Source organism: Trematomus bernacchii, unplaced genomic scaffold, assembly GCF_902827165.1.
Source record: "Trematomus bernacchii unplaced genomic scaffold, fTreBer1.1, whole genome shotgun sequence".
Taxonomy (NCBI): domain Eukaryota; kingdom Metazoa; phylum Chordata; class Actinopteri; order Perciformes; family Nototheniidae; genus Trematomus; species Trematomus bernacchii.
This window is the reverse complement of record NW_022987601.1, coordinates 420,830-440,334: the sequence shown is the minus strand read 5'-3', so window position 1 is coordinate 440,334 and position 19,505 is coordinate 420,830. Positions and strand designations below refer to the sequence as shown.

Sequence of the window (19,505 nt, the reverse complement as noted above, 5' to 3'; positions counted from 1 at the left end):
AGTAATGGCTCCAATCATGTGCGTTTATCAAACTTTAATAATAATGTTTACATGCAACAGTATTACATTACAAAGTGTATATTGTTTTAATTGTGCTTATCTTTAATACATATAGCTGTGGTGTATCGTACCATTTCCAGCTCCACCAATAACAGGTAAACATCACAACCTCAAAATCACATTATAACTGTAACTCATTAACCTTATGTGCTAGCTATGCTAATGTCGTTAGTGAGGAGATACTGAAGGTTAGGATACCGTTTGGTTTAAGGGAGTAAAACACACTAGTTCAGATACCCTCTGTAATTATACTGAAGACTATAAGGGACAGGTTTTAAGAATGTATTTTACTTTGCATGTCTAGATTCCAGATTCAAGGTGTTTAGCACTGTCATCGTGAAATGAAACTGGCTCTGAGTTTCTGTCCTGATGACAAACAGACTGAACAGTTTAGAGCAGGGGTGTCCAAACTACGGCCCTCAGCTAATTCAAAAAGTCTACTGGAATATGTTCCACAAATGAAACTTGTGCTTGTCTTATATTGTACTTCTTAAATATAAATGTAAGCATATATCACACAGCAGTATTCATGTGTTAATGAGACCACTTTTCAGATACATTCAGTCGGAAACATGTTCTAACAAATCTAAGTTGATAAGAAAAAAGCCCAATGACTTCTTTCCATAACAAGCTTGAAATAAACTCTTCATATGTGTGTGTGTGTGTGTGTGTGTGTGTGTGTGTGTGTGTGTGTGTGTGTGTGTGTGTGTGTGTGTGTGTGTGTGTGTGTGTGTGTGTGTGTGTGTGTGCATCTTGTGGATTCAGCAGAAAGACTTCTTCTCTGCTTTATTTATCGGGTGGCAGCGAGTGGCTGCTGCTTATTTACAGCAGATTGTTTCTCCAGATGTTTTACAGCGAGAGAAATCCCCGAACGCACACACACACACACACACACACACACACACACACACACACACACACACACACACACACACACACACACACACTCCTCTCCTCCAGATGGAAGTCATTCTTTATAAAACTCCATAATCCTTCTCTCGCTGAGGAGGAAACTCAGGGAAGCGTCTCCTCCTCCTCTACTTCTTCCTCCTCTTCCTCTTCCTCCTCTTCCTCCTCATGTCGCTGACGATCTCCAGTGGTGTCGACATGTTTCAGTGAAACTCTGTGGAGCTCAACTGAAGCTTTAAAGCCAGAGAATAGGAGGTGAAACAGATGCACTCCCGTTCCTCTCTGCCTCCATGTCATCATCCCTGACATGTGTTCGAGGCCATTCAACAGCTTCCATGTTATCTTCAGATAGCAGGGGTACATATGGACAGTGGTGTACATTTGAGGTACTTTACCTGAGTATTTTCATTTGATAGTACTTTATTACACATCTGAGTTGAATACTCGATTCTGATTGGTCAATTTGGACATTTCAGAGGTTGCTAATGTGACATTACAATCAGTGAAGACAATATGTTCAAGTCATGTGAAGCATGGAGTCCATCTTCTGTTCCTGATCACATGGCAGTGACGTGTTGGCTTTCACTCACTGTAAACAGTCATTCCACTTTATCACACCTGAACATACGATGCAATCTGATAGGAAGATCTTTTATATATATTTTTTATTTTGTTTGTCATATGAACTCAATCTGAGGCTCAACATCATCACACAAGATACTGACGACAGGGAAAAGAAACACACAGGAATACAACGAGGAAAAATACTCAATTTCAGGAGTGACTGCAGCTCCAAACGTGTGTGTGTGTGTGTGTGTGTGTGTGTGTGTGTGTGTGTGTGTGTGTGTGTGTGTGTGTGTGTGTGTGTGTGTGTGTGTGTGTGTGTGTGTGTGTGTGTGTGTGTGTTCCTGCTCTCTAACAGCCTTCAACGAGAGCGCATTTGTATTTCTGTTTCTGATAGTTTTATAAAACACACACACACACACACACACACACACACACACACACACACACACTCCATGTTCCCGCGGGCCTCTCTTGGCTCCCGTAATTCCTCTTGTCCGCACCACAAAGCGTCAGAAAAACGAGGCGCCGCCATTACGCCCGTCGTGTTCGTCCTCCGGGAACCGCCATCATCTTCATCATCTTCATCTTCATCCTCATCCTCATCGCCTCTGAAGCGACAACACGGCGAGTCGCTCCTCTTCGTCGTGTTGCAGTTGGCAGAAACGCCGCCTGTTAATTATGGTTTCAGTGCCAAGCATACAATCACACGGTAATTGGAGTTGGAGCACAGGATTGTGGGAGTGAAGAGAATGATAATGACTGTGTGGTCATCATCTTCATCATCATCATCATCATCATTATGGGTTTGTATTATCATAGTCTCACTAAGAGCAGGAACACTTTTAAACAACCTGCACATTTATACATATTTATAATATAAAGATACCGAATGCAGAAAAATCTAAAAAAGTTGGAGCAGAGGATTGTGGGAGTGAAGAGAATGATAATGACTGTGTGGTCCTCATCATCATCATCATCATCTTCATCATCGTCATCTTCATCATCATCGGATTATATTATCATAGTCTCACTAAGAGCAGGAACACTTTTAAACAACCTGTTTAAGGAAGGAGATGAAAATTGGACAAAGAGACGAGAAAACACACCTTTATTTTAAACTCGTCTCGTTTGATTGAGACTCTGAAATGTTTTTAAGTCCAAATGCTATTAATGTCTAAAAAAAGATGAAGAAAGATGGACGAAACAACTTCAAACCTTTTTTTGACGCTGCCTTTTATTAAGTAAAACAATTTACATGATATTTTACTCTGCACACAGACATGTATAAATACCACATGTATTAGTCTCCCTTAGGGATAAGGTGAGAGGTTCAGTCATCTGGGAGGGACTCGGAGTTGAACCGCTCCCTAGGGAGGTGTTCCAGGCACGTCCAGCTGGGAGGAGACCGAGGGGTAGACCTAGGACCAGGTGGGGGGATTATATCTCTACCCAGGACCAGGTGGAGGGATTATATCTCTACCCAGGACCAGGTGGAGGGATTATATCTCTACCCAGGACCAGGTGGAGGGATTATATCTCTACCCAGGACCAGGAGGGATTATATCTCTACCCAGGACCAGGTGGAGGGATTATATCTCTACCCAGGACCAGGTGGAGGGATTATATCTCTACCTAGGACCAGGAGGGATTATATCTCTACCTAGGACCAGGTGGAGGGATTATATCTCTACCCAGGACCAGGTGGAGGGATTATATCTCTACCCAGGACCAGGTGGAGGGATTATATCTCTACCTAGGACCAGGTGGAGGGATTATATCTCTACCCAGGACCAGGTGGAGGGATTATATCTCTACCTAGGACCAGATGGAGGGATTATATCTCTACCCAGGACCAGGTGGAGGGATTATATCTCTACCCAGGACCAGGTGGAGGGATTATATCTCTTCTCTGGACTGGGAGCGCCTTGGAATCCCCCAGTCAGAGCTGGTTGATGTGGAAAGGAACCTCCGCGACCCGACCACGGATAAACGGGAGAAGATGGATAGATGGATGGATGGATGGATGGATGGATGGATGGATGAATGGACATGTATTAATATCTGTATCTATCTAAGCAGTTTTTTCCTAATCCTGTTTTTAGTTATATTTATATATTCTGTAACTTCAGTACAATTAGCAAAACATTTACTCTAAAGGTACCGAATGCGGAAAATCACCAAAAAACAACCTCATGTTTTATTAACTCAAAGCACTTTTTAAACAGTTTTAATCATTCAACGGAGGCCCAAAGCAGACATTTATAGATACTACATTTATTAATATCTGTAAATAGTTGTACCTAATCCTACTGTTGTTATATATACTGCAACTTAAGTTCAATTAGCAAAACAGACTAAGCTCAAATCTCACAACCATTTATTGTTTGAAAAAATTGGAAAATAACTTATTTAAATTCCAATTAATTGTCCCAATCTCTAATCATTGGTATTTGACTTTACAACATAACATCAGAAGGAGTCATGTGACCACATTGTTCAAATAAGTTTCCAACAACAATAACTATATGTCTCTGTGTCTCAGAGTAAACTCTTCAGTGGAAGTTAATACAAATGAACTTTGTTTCTCTCCACCACAGCTCACGTGTCCGATTCTCCCCTGTGGGCCCTGAACGCACCGTCAGGTCTAACATCCCATCATCACCTGTCTGCCCCGGTGTGACAACATATGGTTTGCGGCCCCCAAACGGACGCTTGAGGGGCCTCCCTGTGTGGGGTTTCCTGCCCAGAGCAGCAGGGGTGAGATGATGTCCGACAGGTGAGAGAAACTAGAGATGTGAGAAATAAGAAAACAGCAGGAGGTGGAGGGAGGATGGAAAAGAGAGAAGAGAGTTGGACAAAGAGACGAGAGAACACAACTTTCTTTTAAACTCGTCTTGTTTTAGTTGAGCTTTTATAATCTATTCAAATGTAATTTTACAATTATAAAAGTCTGAATGCTATTATTTTCTCATGTAATGCACTTGAGTTGTCTTGTTGTTGAAACATGCTGTATAAGTAGTCTTTGACCGTCTGTTATGAATCTGTTTCTGGTTCTGTTTTCTCGTCTGCTTACAGGATATCAGAAAAACGACTCGCTCTATTTTCATAAAACTTGGTGTCATCATCCGTGTCCTCTGATAGAACATTTAATTGTAAGAGTTAGGTATGTGTTATCTTTCCAGTTCTAACTGATGCTCATTAATGAAGTCATATGTATGTTTTAAATGCAGTTTGAATGGTAGAAATCCATTCAGCCACAGAGGAGATATCACTGTCAAGAAAACTGTCCGTCTGCTGACTAACGTACGTATGGTTTCATTTAGCTTCAATGTTGAGCCAGAGAACGTGCTTTTAACATGTAAACAAAGGTGGGAAATAATGGTGCTTTAACTTATTATAAAATAAAAGCAGCAGGAGGAGAAATTAGGGATTTGAAAATGATTTCAAGTAAAAAAAACGAGTTTTTACCAGATTTTTTATTTCAAATCGAGAAACAAATCAGCTTTTATTGAGCTGATGTTTCTTCACTGAGAGGAAGCATCTTGTTCTTCCTCTTCCTTACATAGTGTTCTCTCCTCTTCCTCACATCTTGTTCCTCTTCTTCCTCACCTTCACGCCGTCGTGTTTTCTGTGTCGGACTCGAGGATTAATTTCTAATCTTCGTCAACAAAGTCGATAATCGGAGCTGAGGTCGTTTGATCCTAAAACAACAATGAGCTGCCGTGAAAAGAGCTCGACTTCATCCTGTCTGCAGCGTGAAGCACCGCGGGACCACACACACACACACACACACACACACACACTCACACACACACACACACTCACACACTCACACACTCACACACACACACACACTCACACACTCACACACTCACACACTCACACACACGCACACACTCACAGGAGGCCTCAGGGAGATGAACAGGAAACTTGTTTATGATTTAAATAAAAAGTGTTTTCAGAGTAAATATCGTAACGACGTCTTCACATGCTCCAGCTTTAATAAATAATAACAATAGTAAACTCTATTTAAATAGCACGGATTGTACAAAGCAAAATGAAAAAGCACAAACTATTTAAGAGAAAAAGGTTATACACCATTTAGAGACATAGAAGAAAAACCACCTTACACACAGAACTGAGGAAATATTAATAATAATACACATTTTTACAATTAAATCTGACATATTGGTTAAGATTATAAGCTAATAATAACAATTTAGGGAACGTTTGGAAAGTTTTTTAAAGGAAAATATTTTTATTTTTAAAAGCATGTTATTATTTTTATTTGATTCTACAGTATATGTTTTCACTTCAGAGAGAAAATTGCTAATTTTGGTCCTTGAACACACCACGCTTACTTTAGTCCTTGAACACACAACGCTAATTTTACCCCTTGTTGGTATTATCACCAACGTCCTATAATACAAAATATTGGATTTTACAGACAAACAAACTCTTCTTCGGTGAAACCAGATTGCAAAGTATGGAGGTAGATTTAACTCAATTGTATTTGTGTACAGAAGAATAATCTGTGTTTAAAAGTGAAATCTGTAAATCAATTACTATATGTGGGGGAAACTTCTGAAGCAATGGAGTCAGGACTCAGAGAGACACAAGGAGAGCTGGAGCTTTGATGGCAAACACTGGCGGTTTATTTGGAGCTTCGGCCGGAGAATTCACAAGACATGTCACGGGCCACGGTCTGACCACACGGTTGAGATGCCACAATCCATTCTGAAGACCCCTCCTGTAGCTCCAGGTTTTAACTAGTTCAGAGTGTAATAATCAATATTCTTCAATTGATAGACTAAACAGCTAAGGACACTGAATCACATTTGTGGTCACTTATGGCTCGAGGTCATCTACACTCAGAGAAGGATGTGTTCCAGGTGTCCCACAACAATAACTATCTCTGACCGACAGTTGCCCGGTCACAAACTGGTAACAACAACAACATGCTAGGGCAGCCCCTCCTTAAGGGAGATAGCGGCTGATCAAGGCTGGTCAGCTGCGTCAGAGGGCGAAAGGTAAACATGCAGGGCAAATTATTCCCTGACACTATATTTAATATAAAACACCATCCATAAATGCAAAACAGATTTGTAAACTCATATCATTTGCAAACATAAAAAGGATCCAAACAAATACAAATAATAATGATTTATTTCTTTATTTTTAGGTCTCAATTTTAAATAAGAAATCCGGTAAATACTAATTTAAAAAATGTGGATTCATTTTCAAATAGTTATTCCTCATTTCTTCCTCTTGCTGCTTTTATTCTCTGTTTGGAACACATTCATTTTAGTCCTTGAACGCACCATTTCAGCTCCTGATAACACCAGGTATTTTAGTGCTTGAACACACCACACTCACTTTGATGTACAAATAATAATGATTTATTTCTTTATTTTTAGGTTTACAAATCTCTTCTTTGTGGAAGGTGTTTCACATTCACACACAGATTATTCTTCTGCCCACACGAATCATATTGAGTTGAATCTTCCTCCATAGAAACCTGCAGAGAGGTTTGCTGAGGATAAACTCTCTTCCATCTTTTAAAACTTTTTCTTTTTTCTTTGTTGAAACTTCCCATAATGTCCCAGAGACAAAGAGAGGAATAAATGAGTGAAAGCGAGGATCCATGTGGCGCCGAGATGTAATATTGATGACTTCCGTTTGGTCGTCTCATGTTTTATCAAATATTCACGAAGCTCTGCGTCCCCTAAGATCCCAGAATGCATCTGTAATGTCCTGTCAGGTGAGGCATGATGGGAGAGGATGGAGGGAGGGTAGGGAGAGGGGGGGGGGGGTAATTCCTGATCACAGCTCTTCGTCTCTTGTTAGAAAACTTGTAGAAGTTTCCGAACCGACAGAGGCCCCGAGGTCGAGCCCTGAGGACCTCTGTGTTTTCGCTGCTTTTATTCCCTTTGTGCAGATTTTTCCAGGTTTTTCTTTGTGAAAATGTTCTTTTAGTTTTAAAGATAAGGCATCTAAGCTTAGAATTAAAGCAGAGTATCTGTCTTTCAAAATCATTCTGAATTTCACCAGTTTCGAGTTCACCTTTCGTGCTATGAAGGAATCAGTTAGCTCTGTTTGTTTGACTTGTAATTACAATAATACTTTTTGAACGTAGGGCACCTTTCAGAGTACTCAAAGATACTTTAGTTGCCACAATTCATAAAAGCAACACACTTAAAATATATAAAACACAAAATAATTGAACTTGTAGTAGTTTCCTGAGTGTTTGGAAACCGACAGAGGCCCCGAGGTCGAGCCCTGAGGAACTCCGTGTTTCTCGCTGCTTTTATTCCCTTTGTGTTGATCTTTCCAGGTTTCCTTTGTGAAAATGTTCTGTTAGTTTTAAAGATAAGGCCTCTAACCTAAGATATAAAGTATAGCACTGTCTTTGTTACAAAATCATTCTTTCTCCAATGATTTTCACCAGTTTCGAGATCTCCTTTCGTGCTGTGAAGGAATCAGTTTGCTCTGTTTTGTTTGACTTTTAATAATTATAATACTTTTTAAACATAGAGCGCCTTTCAGGGTACTTCAAGACACTTTACATGCCAACATTCATAAAAACAACACACTTAAAAAATATAAAACACAAAATAATCAAACGTTTCCAGATCGTTTGGAAACCGACAGAGGCCCAGAGGTCGAGCCCTGAGGAACTCCGTGTTTTCGCTGCTTTTATTCCATTTGTGCTGCTTTTTCCCGCGGTTTCTTGTGGGTAAGTGTTGCTAAATTACTCTTTCTCAACGAGGGTTCAACTGAGTTTCCAGTTCTTCACTTCTTCCTCCGTATTGGTGAGGAATCTATTTGTTTGTTTGTTTGTTTGTTTGACTTCTAATAATAACAATACATGTTATTTATAAAGCGTTTCTCATGAGCAATGATCCGGCAGCAGAGTTCTGTATTAGTAGATATAACATTTAATATGAAAAATATACCTTTAAATTACAATATATCTTTTTTGACAAATATTTAATTATATGTCTTACAGGATTATACCTAGCTAAATCATTATAGAAAACAAACACATTGAAATATATTAAACACAGAGCGACCGTCAGAGTTTCCAGTCTCTCAGTTTCTCAGCAGATTTACGGCCTCCGGAGTTTTATAGTTTGATTTTAGATAAGAAATCCGGTAAATACTCATTTTAAAAATGTGGATTCATTTTCAAATAGTTACCTAATTTCTTCATCTTGCTGCTTTTATTCTCTGTTTGGAATACATTCATTTTAGTCCTTGAACGCACCATTTCAGTTCCTGATAGCACCAGGTTTATTTTAGTGCTGGAACACACCACATTCACTTTGATGTAGTACCTCAAAATAATCACTTTTTATCACAAAATATTGACTAAGTATTTTAATTATTTTGAGAACGTTTGGGGATGTTTGTGTATCATAATATTACTTTTCTTTTGTCGGTTACCGGCAGAAATGGTCTTTCAAAGCTAAACAGAAGAGAGATATCATGAAGATCATCAAAAACAAAACTCTGAAATATAAGGTAAACATGACAGGTGTGGTGAGTTCAGGGACTAAAATGAATGTGGTGAGTTCAGGGACTAAAATGAATGTGGGGAGTTCAGAATACAGAATACCTCCATTCGTCCCACAGAGGGGAAACGTACACTCAGGAACTTTAATGAGTGTGGTGAGTTCAGGATCTAGGATAAACGTGGTGAGTTCAGGAACTAAGATAAACGTGGTGTGTTCAGGAACTAAGATAAACGTGGTGTGTTCAGGAACTAAGATAAACGTGGTGTGTTCAGGAACTAAGATAAACGTGGTGTGTTCAGGAACAAAAATAAACGTGAGCTACCAAGCAGTAAAATAATTCATAAAATATATAAAAAATACTTTAAAATGAGCTCGTATTTAACCAACAGTGAATTTTGCACTTATTTTAAGTCTCTTTGGATAATCAGCTAAATGTAATGTAATCTCAGATCTGTGGTTATTCTCTTCCTCTCGACTGAACGCTCCTCTTCCTCTTCCTCTTCCTCTTCATCGCGACGCCTCGTCTGCAAAGTGTTACATAAATATAAATCACCTCGTCCCATGAATATTTTACAGTCATTTCACTTAGCACACATTTGTCTTTCAGAAAGAGGACATGAAGCCTTTTCCATTTTAATGACAAAACAAACTCAGACAAAACATCTGATTTAAACTTTAATGCTGCAGATGTATATCAGGAAGAGGAAGAGGAGGAAGAGGAGGAAATGAGGCGGAAGAGGAAGAGGAGCTGGGTTGGAAAGACTTAAGTGCTCGGGTGAACACGGTCCCAACAAAACACTCGTTAATAATGCAGAGACTTCCATTTATCCTCCGTGATGTGAGCGTGACGGACAGCCGACACTCTGTGGTATTCAAGAGGTTTTAAAATCACAGGCAGACACAGATTACACGTAGAGATTTAGTTATTAAAGGTATGTATTACATTAAGTACAAAATGGTTAAGAAAATGAACTAAAATATGTTAAAATACACATTTGAAATAGCTAGTTAAAGGAGAAGTGTTCAAAACGTAGCTATAAGTAAAGTGATAAGGATAAACCGTCAAAATAGCTGGCGAGAAGTAATGGATAAATGGTGGAAATAGTTAGTTAAAAGTTATGTTAATGGTTAATCGCTATAGAAATAATTAACTAAAAACAAATGCAAAATGTAAACTTGGATTTTAAATATCTCTCACGACGTTAAATGTTTAAACGATTGAAAAGGTTATCTAAAAGCAATGTGAATAGAAAGTTGATTAGACTAACGTTAATTGATAAATGGTTAAAGAATCAGTGAAAGTGTAAAAGGATAAACAGACTGTGAGCTTATGGTTGTTATTCAAGAGGTTTTAAAATCACAGCAGAAACAGATCACAGCGGGAACTCGCAGGGTATGTATTACACAAAGTACAAAACGGTTAAGAAAATGAACAAAAATACGTTAAAATACACGTTTGAAACAGCGTAAGCCAACACAAATGGATATAAGTGTTACAGCTCAGCTAAAAGTAAAGTGGAAATGTCAACATAGCTAGAAGTAATGGATAAATGTTTTAAATAGTTAGTTCAACGTTACATTAATGGGTAAATGTTTCATAAAGTTAGTTAACAGTTACAGAAATGTATAATCGCTAGAAATAATGGACTAAAAATGAATGGATGAATGGTTAAAAACAATATATTAGCCGCTGAAGGTTTAAACCAGGGGTCCGCAACCTTTTTGATATGAAGTGCCATTTAAAAAAAAAGATCAGATTAGTGTGCCATTGTTCGTGAACTGTCAATGGGAGGGCGGGGGGAGCCTCGCTGCGGGGAAGCTGTGGACCTCTGTCGCCTGTCCACGCAATTTACATGATGCAGTGTAAACACAGTTAAATAAATAAAGGGCGGTGCCGGCCGTCAGCGAACCGAGCCGGTCCTCAACGGCCCGCTGGCGACCGGCTCGGTTCGCTGACGGCCGGACGTTCTGTGATTCTCCAGAACACACAGTTGGCCACTCCGCCCCTGTGTAGCATATTATTTTCGATGACAGATGAGCTGATCGCCACTGGGCTTTCAACTAAAGACACAGCCACGCAAAAACTGCGGCATGTTAAGCTCCTTATGGGTACTGCAATGTGTGAAGTGCGCTACACCCCTGATCGTTTCACCATGAAGGAAAGCAGCAGAAAGTCGACTGGAGTTAAAGAGAGCGGGGCCTAGAAGTTATCCTTCTGCGCTGCGTTGCGTGCATGGCTTCCTTCTGCAGGGGGAGACGAGCTCTGCCGGCGGTCTCGTTCAGGATCCGAAAATACAATTTAAATATTTTGCACACTTATTCCTAGTGTGCCACTGGTTACGGTCCCGCGTGCCAATGGTGGCACCCGTGCCAGGGTTGCCGATCCCTGGTTTAAACGATTGAAGAAGTTATCTAAAAGCAACGTTAATCGACATTTGATTAGACTAACGTTAACTGATAATGGTTAGAAGTGAGTGAAAGTGTAAAAGGATAAACAGACTGGCTCATTGTTTTGCGGGTACTCTGAGAGATTGTAGTTATAAAAGGTCTGTATTTAAATTGAGTCAACTATAACACCAACAAAGTATAAGAAAGCGAGTATGAAAAGCATAAAACAGTTTGAAAGTTAGGTTGCAGAGAGGCAAATAAGTGTGAAAAGGTAACGTTAACCTGTTAAGCCCCAAAGACCCCGCCGGCAGGGCTTTTTTTTTTTTCACGACACTGTGTCTCAGGGCTTCTTAATATTTAAAAAACGATGAATGTGTCATACCCTCCTAACGGGAAGAAACTCAGCTAACTGATGATACGAACCATTTTTACAGAAACAAAACACAAGTCTCACAAGAAGGGTCCAAATGAGCCCTGAGCGAAAACATGCTAACGCACTTAGCACAAAACTCTAGTTATAAATCGATGAATATACTTATTGGATCATAAACAAGCTTAGCTAACAAGCTGAGATTCCACAGATTATAGAAATATAAGGATCATCACTGAGTGATCAGAACTCGCGACAGGGGAAGCAAATACAGACAACACACAACGTAGCTTTAGGTAGCAAAACACAGAGATATGCTCACCTTTAGCTGTAATTCTGATCAAAAGTCGTGTTCAATGGCATTAAAACGAGACAAAACGCGGCTGAAGGTTAATCCATAGGTTAATCCAATGTGTCTGTCACTTTGAAAAAATTATTGATAATCCATAATTCCATTTTTATGTAAAAATCGGAGAATTAATATTAGCTGCTAATGGTAGCCACCAGAGTGTATCGCAGCTTCCGGTTTTAGCTACGCGTCACTCTCACTCCTTATTTGGTAACCTGTGTGTGTATGTGGAACTTCCCCTGGATTCTATTGGCTCTAACGGTTAAAAAGAGATGTCAATCATCAAAATCGAGCGAGGGGGGCCAGAGATAGGTCAAATCCACCCAAATGACCCCAGAAGTGGTTTCTTTTTGCTAAATCTCTCTAAAGAATTTCACTTGTTTTGCATCAATCTTGATACAGGGTACTTATTATATGTTATAGTTTGGATTCCTAAAGCTTTTAGTCTACCATCCCATCATTCAAGGGTGGTTTTCACTATAAGTAATGTGTTTTTTTTGGACGGACACAATAATTTACATTTTTTTACTATGTTCAATCTGAATTTACTTTACAATAAGGGTTAATGGATAAAGTGTTCAAACGTGATGTAAAAGTAGTCGATAGAAACCGTTAGCTTGCAGTAACTTCAATGTTGAAATGGTAGTTGGGTGAAGTAACGTAATGGACTAATGGTTGATAAGTCTAAATCATGTTATTGTATAAACGGTTAAAACCGTTGTTAAAAGTAATGTAAATGGATAAAGAGAGTGTTGAAGAGAGTGGGGGTGATAGCACATCACCCCCACTCTCTTCAACCTCCACTGGCTCCCGGTCAAGTCCCGCATCACCTACAAACTCCTCCTTGTCACCTACAAGTGCCTCCGTGCCCTCTCCCCTCAGTCCCTCACAGATCTCCTCCACCCCCCGTCCCGCACCCTTCGATCCTCAGACTCCGGCCTGCTCTCCATTCCCCATTCACGCCTCCGCACCTTCGGGGGCCGTGCCTTCAGTGTCGCTGCCCCCCCCCCCTCTGGAACTCCCTCCCTGCTGAAATCCGTAACGCCCCTTCTCTGAACATCTTCAAATCAACCCTGAAAACTCATCTGTTCAACAAAGCCTTCCAACATGAACTCCCCCCCCCCTGCAATGTAACACTTCCATTTCTGCCCCCTGTTTTATGTCTTGTTATATGTTTCTTTGTTAAGCGACCTTGGGTTGATGAAAGGCGCTATATCAATTAAAGTTATTATTATTATTAAACTGTTAAAATAGTTAGAAGTCACAGGCAGCACATCTTTTGGTTTGTTGATACGAAGCAAACCATTGTTTGGTGACCGTTTTGCATCGAACACTTTGGGCTCAAATGTATGTAATATGTATTTGGCAGACTTTACATTGCACTCAGTAAGACTGACCCTTCAGACCGACCCCAACTATCCATTCACCATCACCAGGGTCAAGCTAAGCCACTCCCCTTCAGACCAACCCCACCATCCATTCACCACCACCAGGGTCAAGCTAAGCCCCTCCCCTTCAGACCGACCCCAACTATCCATTCACCATCACCAGGGTCAAGCTAAGCCACTCCCCTTCAGACCGAACCCAACTATCCATTAACCACCACCAGGGTCAAGCTAAGCCACTCCCCTTCAGACCGACCCCACCATCCATTCACCACCACCAGGGTCAAGCTAAGCCACTCCCCTTCAGACCGACCCCAACTATCCATTCAACACCACCAGGGTCAAGCTAAGCCCCTCCTCTTCAGACCGACCGCAACTATCCATTAACCACCACCAGGGTCAAGCTAAGCCACTCCCCTTCAGACCGACCCCAACTATCCATTCACCACCACCAGGGTCTAGACCCCGGGGAATTTCATCGGATCGGTTCTCCCCTCCCGAATGATACTCCTGCACAACGGGGCCTAATCACCAAAACTCCATTACATTCATTTGTGTATTCCTGTCAATAAATATGTATTCTTACACCAAAACCCTCTCTCCTGATTGAAATGTAATTCAGCCGTAATAGCGTTGATGCTAGATCACACATTTGGGATATCCAAAATATGAGATTATATAACATTGCATTTCATTTAGCTTTTATCCAAAGCTTTTATGGCGTCATTTCACACGTAAACAGCAGTATCTTTAGTGCAGGCCCCAGCTCAGCTTCAACACTCCCACGGCAATACCGGGATTACTTACAGTAACTAATGTTTATCGGTTAAAGTAGTTCGCTGTTAGTAACGTAAATGGATATAAGTATTCAAATGGATAGCAACAAGTAATGGAGAGATGTTGAAAAAGTTAGCTAAGAGCACTTTAAATGTAAAAACAGTTTAAAAGTTGGTTAAAAGTCTGAGTGTAAATGGAAAACGTGAAATAAAACTTAAAGGTGGACATTAGAAACTGTTAACTAAAAGTAACTTCAATGTTTAAACGGCTGAAATAGTTCGCTGAGAGTAACGTAAATCAATAAACAGTTTGAATAGTTAGCTACAAATAACTTTAACACCTGAGTTGGGTAAAGTAATGTTGATGGAAGAGCAAAAATAACAATAAATACATTGAGAAAATGCACAAAATGCTTTAATTGGTAGCTAAAAATAACATCAGATTCTGAGAGGTTGGTTATAAATCAGTGAATCTCCCTGAACGAGACTCAGGATTAATAAACGCTGTCAGAGTCTTAATTATCCCCGGAGGACGCACGTCTTGGACACCAATCAGCTGATTAGAGACGGAAACAACTTCACTTGATGAACGACTGAGTGAATCCATATCAGTCAGAAACGTCTCCAAGAGTTTCCACTGATCAAAAAGTTATTTAAAACCTGTCTCCTTAAATAAATAAATAAATGAAGCACTAATGTTGGCTTTAACAGAATCAGTATGTAGCAGCGAGCTTTAAAGAGTGATGTTCAGGTGTATATCAGTATGTAGTGTCTCTACTTTAAAGAGTCCTCTCCTGCTGATGTTCAGGTGTATATCAGTATGTAGTGTCTCTACTTTAAAGAGTCCTCTCCTGCTGATGTTCAGGTGTATATCAGTATGTAGTGTCTCTACTTTAAAGAGTCCTCTCCTGCTGATGTGCAGGTGTATATCAGTATGTAGTGTCTCTACTTTAAAGAGTCCTCTCCTGCTGATGTTCAGGTGTATATCAGTATGTAGTGTCTCTACTTTAAAGAGTCCTCTCCTGCTGATGTTCAGGTGTATATCAGTATGTAGTGTCTCTACTTTAAAGAGTCCTCTCCTGCTGATGTTCAGGTGTATATCAGTATGTAGTGTCTCTACTTTAAAGAGTCCTCTCCTGCTGATGTTCAGGTGTATATCAGTATGTAGTGTCTCTACTTTAAAGAGTCCTCTCCTGTAGATAGAAATGTAACACAAGACTTTTGTCAGTTGTTAATTCACTTCATTATTTTCTGTATTTTAATCAGACGCACGTTTGTTAGAAAACAATAAATGTGCGATGGTTTTACTGAAAAACACACAACTCCTCTGACATTAAACCACGTGTCGATAGATATAAATACTGATACTGCAGTACTAATACACACTCATACTGCAGTACTAATACACACTGACACTGCAGTACTAATACACACTCATACTGCAGTGCTAATACACACTGATACACACTCATACTGCAGTACTAATACACACTCATACTGCAGTACTAATACACACTGATACACACTCATACTGCAGTACTAATACACACTGATACACACTCATACTGCAGTACTAATACACACTCATACTGCAGTACTAATACACACTGATACACACTCATACTGCAGTACTAATACACACTGATACACACTCATACTGCAGTACTAATACACACTCATACTGCAGTACTAATACACACTGATACACACTCATACTGCAGTACTAATACACACTGATACACACTCATACTGCAGTACTAATACACACTAATACACACTCATACTGCAGTACTAATACACACTCATACTGCAGTACTAATACACACTGATACACACTCATACTGCAGTACTAATACACACTGATACACACTCATACTGCAGTACTAATACACACTAATACACACTCATACTGCAGTACTAATACACACTCATACTGCAGTACTAATACACACTGATACACACTCATACTGCAGTACTAATACACACTGATACACACTCATACTGCAGTGCTAATACACACTGATACACACTCATACTGCAGTACTAATACACACTCATACTGCAGTACTGATACACACTAATACACACTCATACTGCAGTACTAATACACACTCATACTGCAGTACTAATACACACTCATACTGCAGTACTAATACACACTCATACTGCAGTACTAATACACACTGACACTGCAGTATTAATACACACTGATACACACTCATACTGCAGTACTAATACACACTCATACTGCAGTGCTAATACACACTGATACACACTCATACTGCAGTACTAATACACACTCATACTGCAGTACACACTCATACTGCAATACTAATACACACTAATACACACTCATACGGCAGTGCTAATACACACTAATACACACTCATACTGCAGTACTAATACACACTCATACTGCAGTACTAATACACACTGATACACACTCATACTGCAGTACTAATACACACTGATACACACTCATACTGCAGTACTGATACACACTAATACACACTCATACTGCAGTACTAATACACACTCATACTGCAGTACTAATACACACTCATACTGCAGTACTAATACACACTGACACTGCAGTACTAATACACACTGATACACACTGACACTGCAGTATTAATACACACTGATACACACTCATACTGCAGTACTAATACACACTCATACTGCAGTGCTAATACACACTGATACACACTCATACTGCAGTACTAATACACACTCATACTGCAGTGCTAATACACACTGATACACACTCATACTGCAGTACTAATACACACTCATACTGCAGTACACACTCATACTGCAATACTAATACACACTCATACTGCAGTACTAATACACACTCATACTGCAGTACTAATACACACTAATACTGCAATATTCGAACCAAAGGACAAATAAACGATGATTTGAACAAATTAAATTAAAATTACATATTTTTTCTCATTTAGAAAATAAACTGCAAAAACTCTGAGATATTTTTATATTTAATTTATTCTGAAGACGGGTTTCTGTTTTCTGAACAGGAGCTATGAGATGCTTAAAGGATCTGCTGCATGTCTCAGCTCACCACCTGTAACGTGTATATAAACACCTAGCACTACATGTATCATTATTATACATTTCATGGATATTTATCAGATATTTTCCTGATGTATTTAAATCGTGTGACTGAGTGTGTATCAGTGTGAATGAAAGCATGATATTTCTCTTGATCTCTGCATGCTGTAAGAGAATAAACCCTAAACACTGAATGAACCTCCATCACGAACAGCTGCTGGGATTTTAATATGAAAACCTGTAAATAAAGGAACTGAACGGAACCGGAGCGGCTGGAAACGGGTTCTACGGGTTCTACGGGTTCTACGCCACTCTGGGATTTCATCTGACAAAAATATAAACATAAATAAATCAGCTGATATTTATACATAACATAAAGTGTGAAAATGATGCAGATTTTAATGTGAAATGTTATTAACTGTATTTATTTAATATCATATGTAATACAAACTGAAGACCTCAGTTTGATGTGCAGTGTGTAGCTCCCCCTGCTGGCCCAAACTGGTACTGCTGCTGTAATACAACTACCAGTACTACCGTGCAGAATCTGAGGTAATGTTATTTATTTAGCCTAATCTATATTCACTTTATAATATTGAATATATAATCAAATTCTTTATATTTTTATAAATTGAACACTATTTGTTCATTTTGTTTTAAACACATAAAGACTCTGATTTTGGAGATAAGATGTATTTTTAAATTCTGTTTTTATTGATTTGGTTTCAAAAGTGATACAACAGCTCCACCTGCTGGTTCAAAGACAGCACGACAGCAAACCCTGTGAGAGAATGTCCTGACAAATAAAATGTCAATGTTATTTGTTGAATTTAATTATAGTGTTGAATTTAATTATACATTATTTTGAACTAGGCCTAATTAAAATGCGCTAATTTGCATGCAGTTACCAAGGCATATCAACTCACAACTTCCCCAGTTACTCACGTCAAGTTAGTATTTTCCCCTGAAATGTTATGTTTAAATGCAGATTAGCTTTAAATCTATAGATGAATTCAGACATGGTAGTAAAACGAACACCATTTATATGTGTTTTTTGGAAGTTTTATTTCCATTAGAGTGAAAGAAAACATGGAAGCAAAATAGACCAAAATAACAAGTAGGCCCAACATGCAAAAACGATATTTTTGCCTGTAATGTCCTTAAACAGTAACTTCATCATTTTGATTGTTGGCTGCTCATTTAATAACTACTAATTTAAGTTAACTGATTATTTTGTAGAATTCTGTTGAGTATTAAACAATTACGTGAGTGTGAGGGTATTAAAATTAATTGGTCAGTAAGTCAGAGATGTGCAACTATATTTAAAGTGGACCTATCATGCTATATTTGAATAATATAGTGTAGGACCATACCTATATAAGGCATATTTATTCTTTTTTTTTTTCAAAATACCAAATAGATCATGCATTTTAGCCATGCCTCATTTTGCTCAATTTGACATTTTTTAGCTCTGTTTTTGCACGGGTTGATTCAGTGAGAACAGCACCATCTACAGGCCTGGCATATGTACTACAGCGTCTCCAGCGCTTTCGAACGGCAATGGCCGTGGCTGTCTCCTCCTGATTGGTGGAGTTGGCCCAATAGCCGTAGCGCCACCGTCCTGATGTCAGGACAGTGTTCAAATCTGGATCAGTCTGTATCAGATCCGTTGCAGCCCCTTTTTTAGAGATTTGGGTATGGAGGAAAATAGAGAGGGTTGTGTTTTCTGACACTTGGTGAGTTCCCTGGAACACCGGGGACACATATTCATGTATAAAAGACGTACAAAAGTGCATTTAGCATGATAGGTCCCCTTTAACTTTTTGTTTTAATACACTTTTTTATAAATGATTATGGGACGTGCCCTTTTTCTCACTTGAGCACCCGCCCCCCAAAATGTCTGTGCACGTCCCTGATGGGGAAAGGTAACAGTGACAAGTGTAGGAGCTTTGGAGTTAAAGAACATGTGGAACATATCTTATTACATTGTGACATCTATAAAGCTGAAAGAGAAAAACGAAAGGCTGAAGGTATAGAGCATAGACTGTATATATAAAGTTATAGAGGCAGAGAGGGAGAGGGGTTGGTATTCTGGGAACAAAAGGAGAG

The 19,505-nt window shown here is 39.3% G+C and overlaps 1 protein-coding gene across 1 annotated transcript in view; it reads left to right on the top strand.

The window, feature by feature from the left end:
• Window positions 1-13,216, top strand: part of LOC117482577 (transcription factor COE1-like) — a gene marked incomplete in the record, with an annotated part of 287,935 nt that extends 274,719 nt beyond the window's left edge. The window contains 3 exon segments of the mRNA XM_034130712.1: window positions 2,044-2,245; window positions 4,134-4,293; window positions 12,980-13,216. Coding sequence (XP_033986603.1) covers window positions 2,044-2,245; window positions 4,134-4,293; window positions 12,980-13,216 — 599 coding nt within the window.
• Between the last annotated feature and the right edge of the window lie 6,289 nt (window positions 13,217-19,505).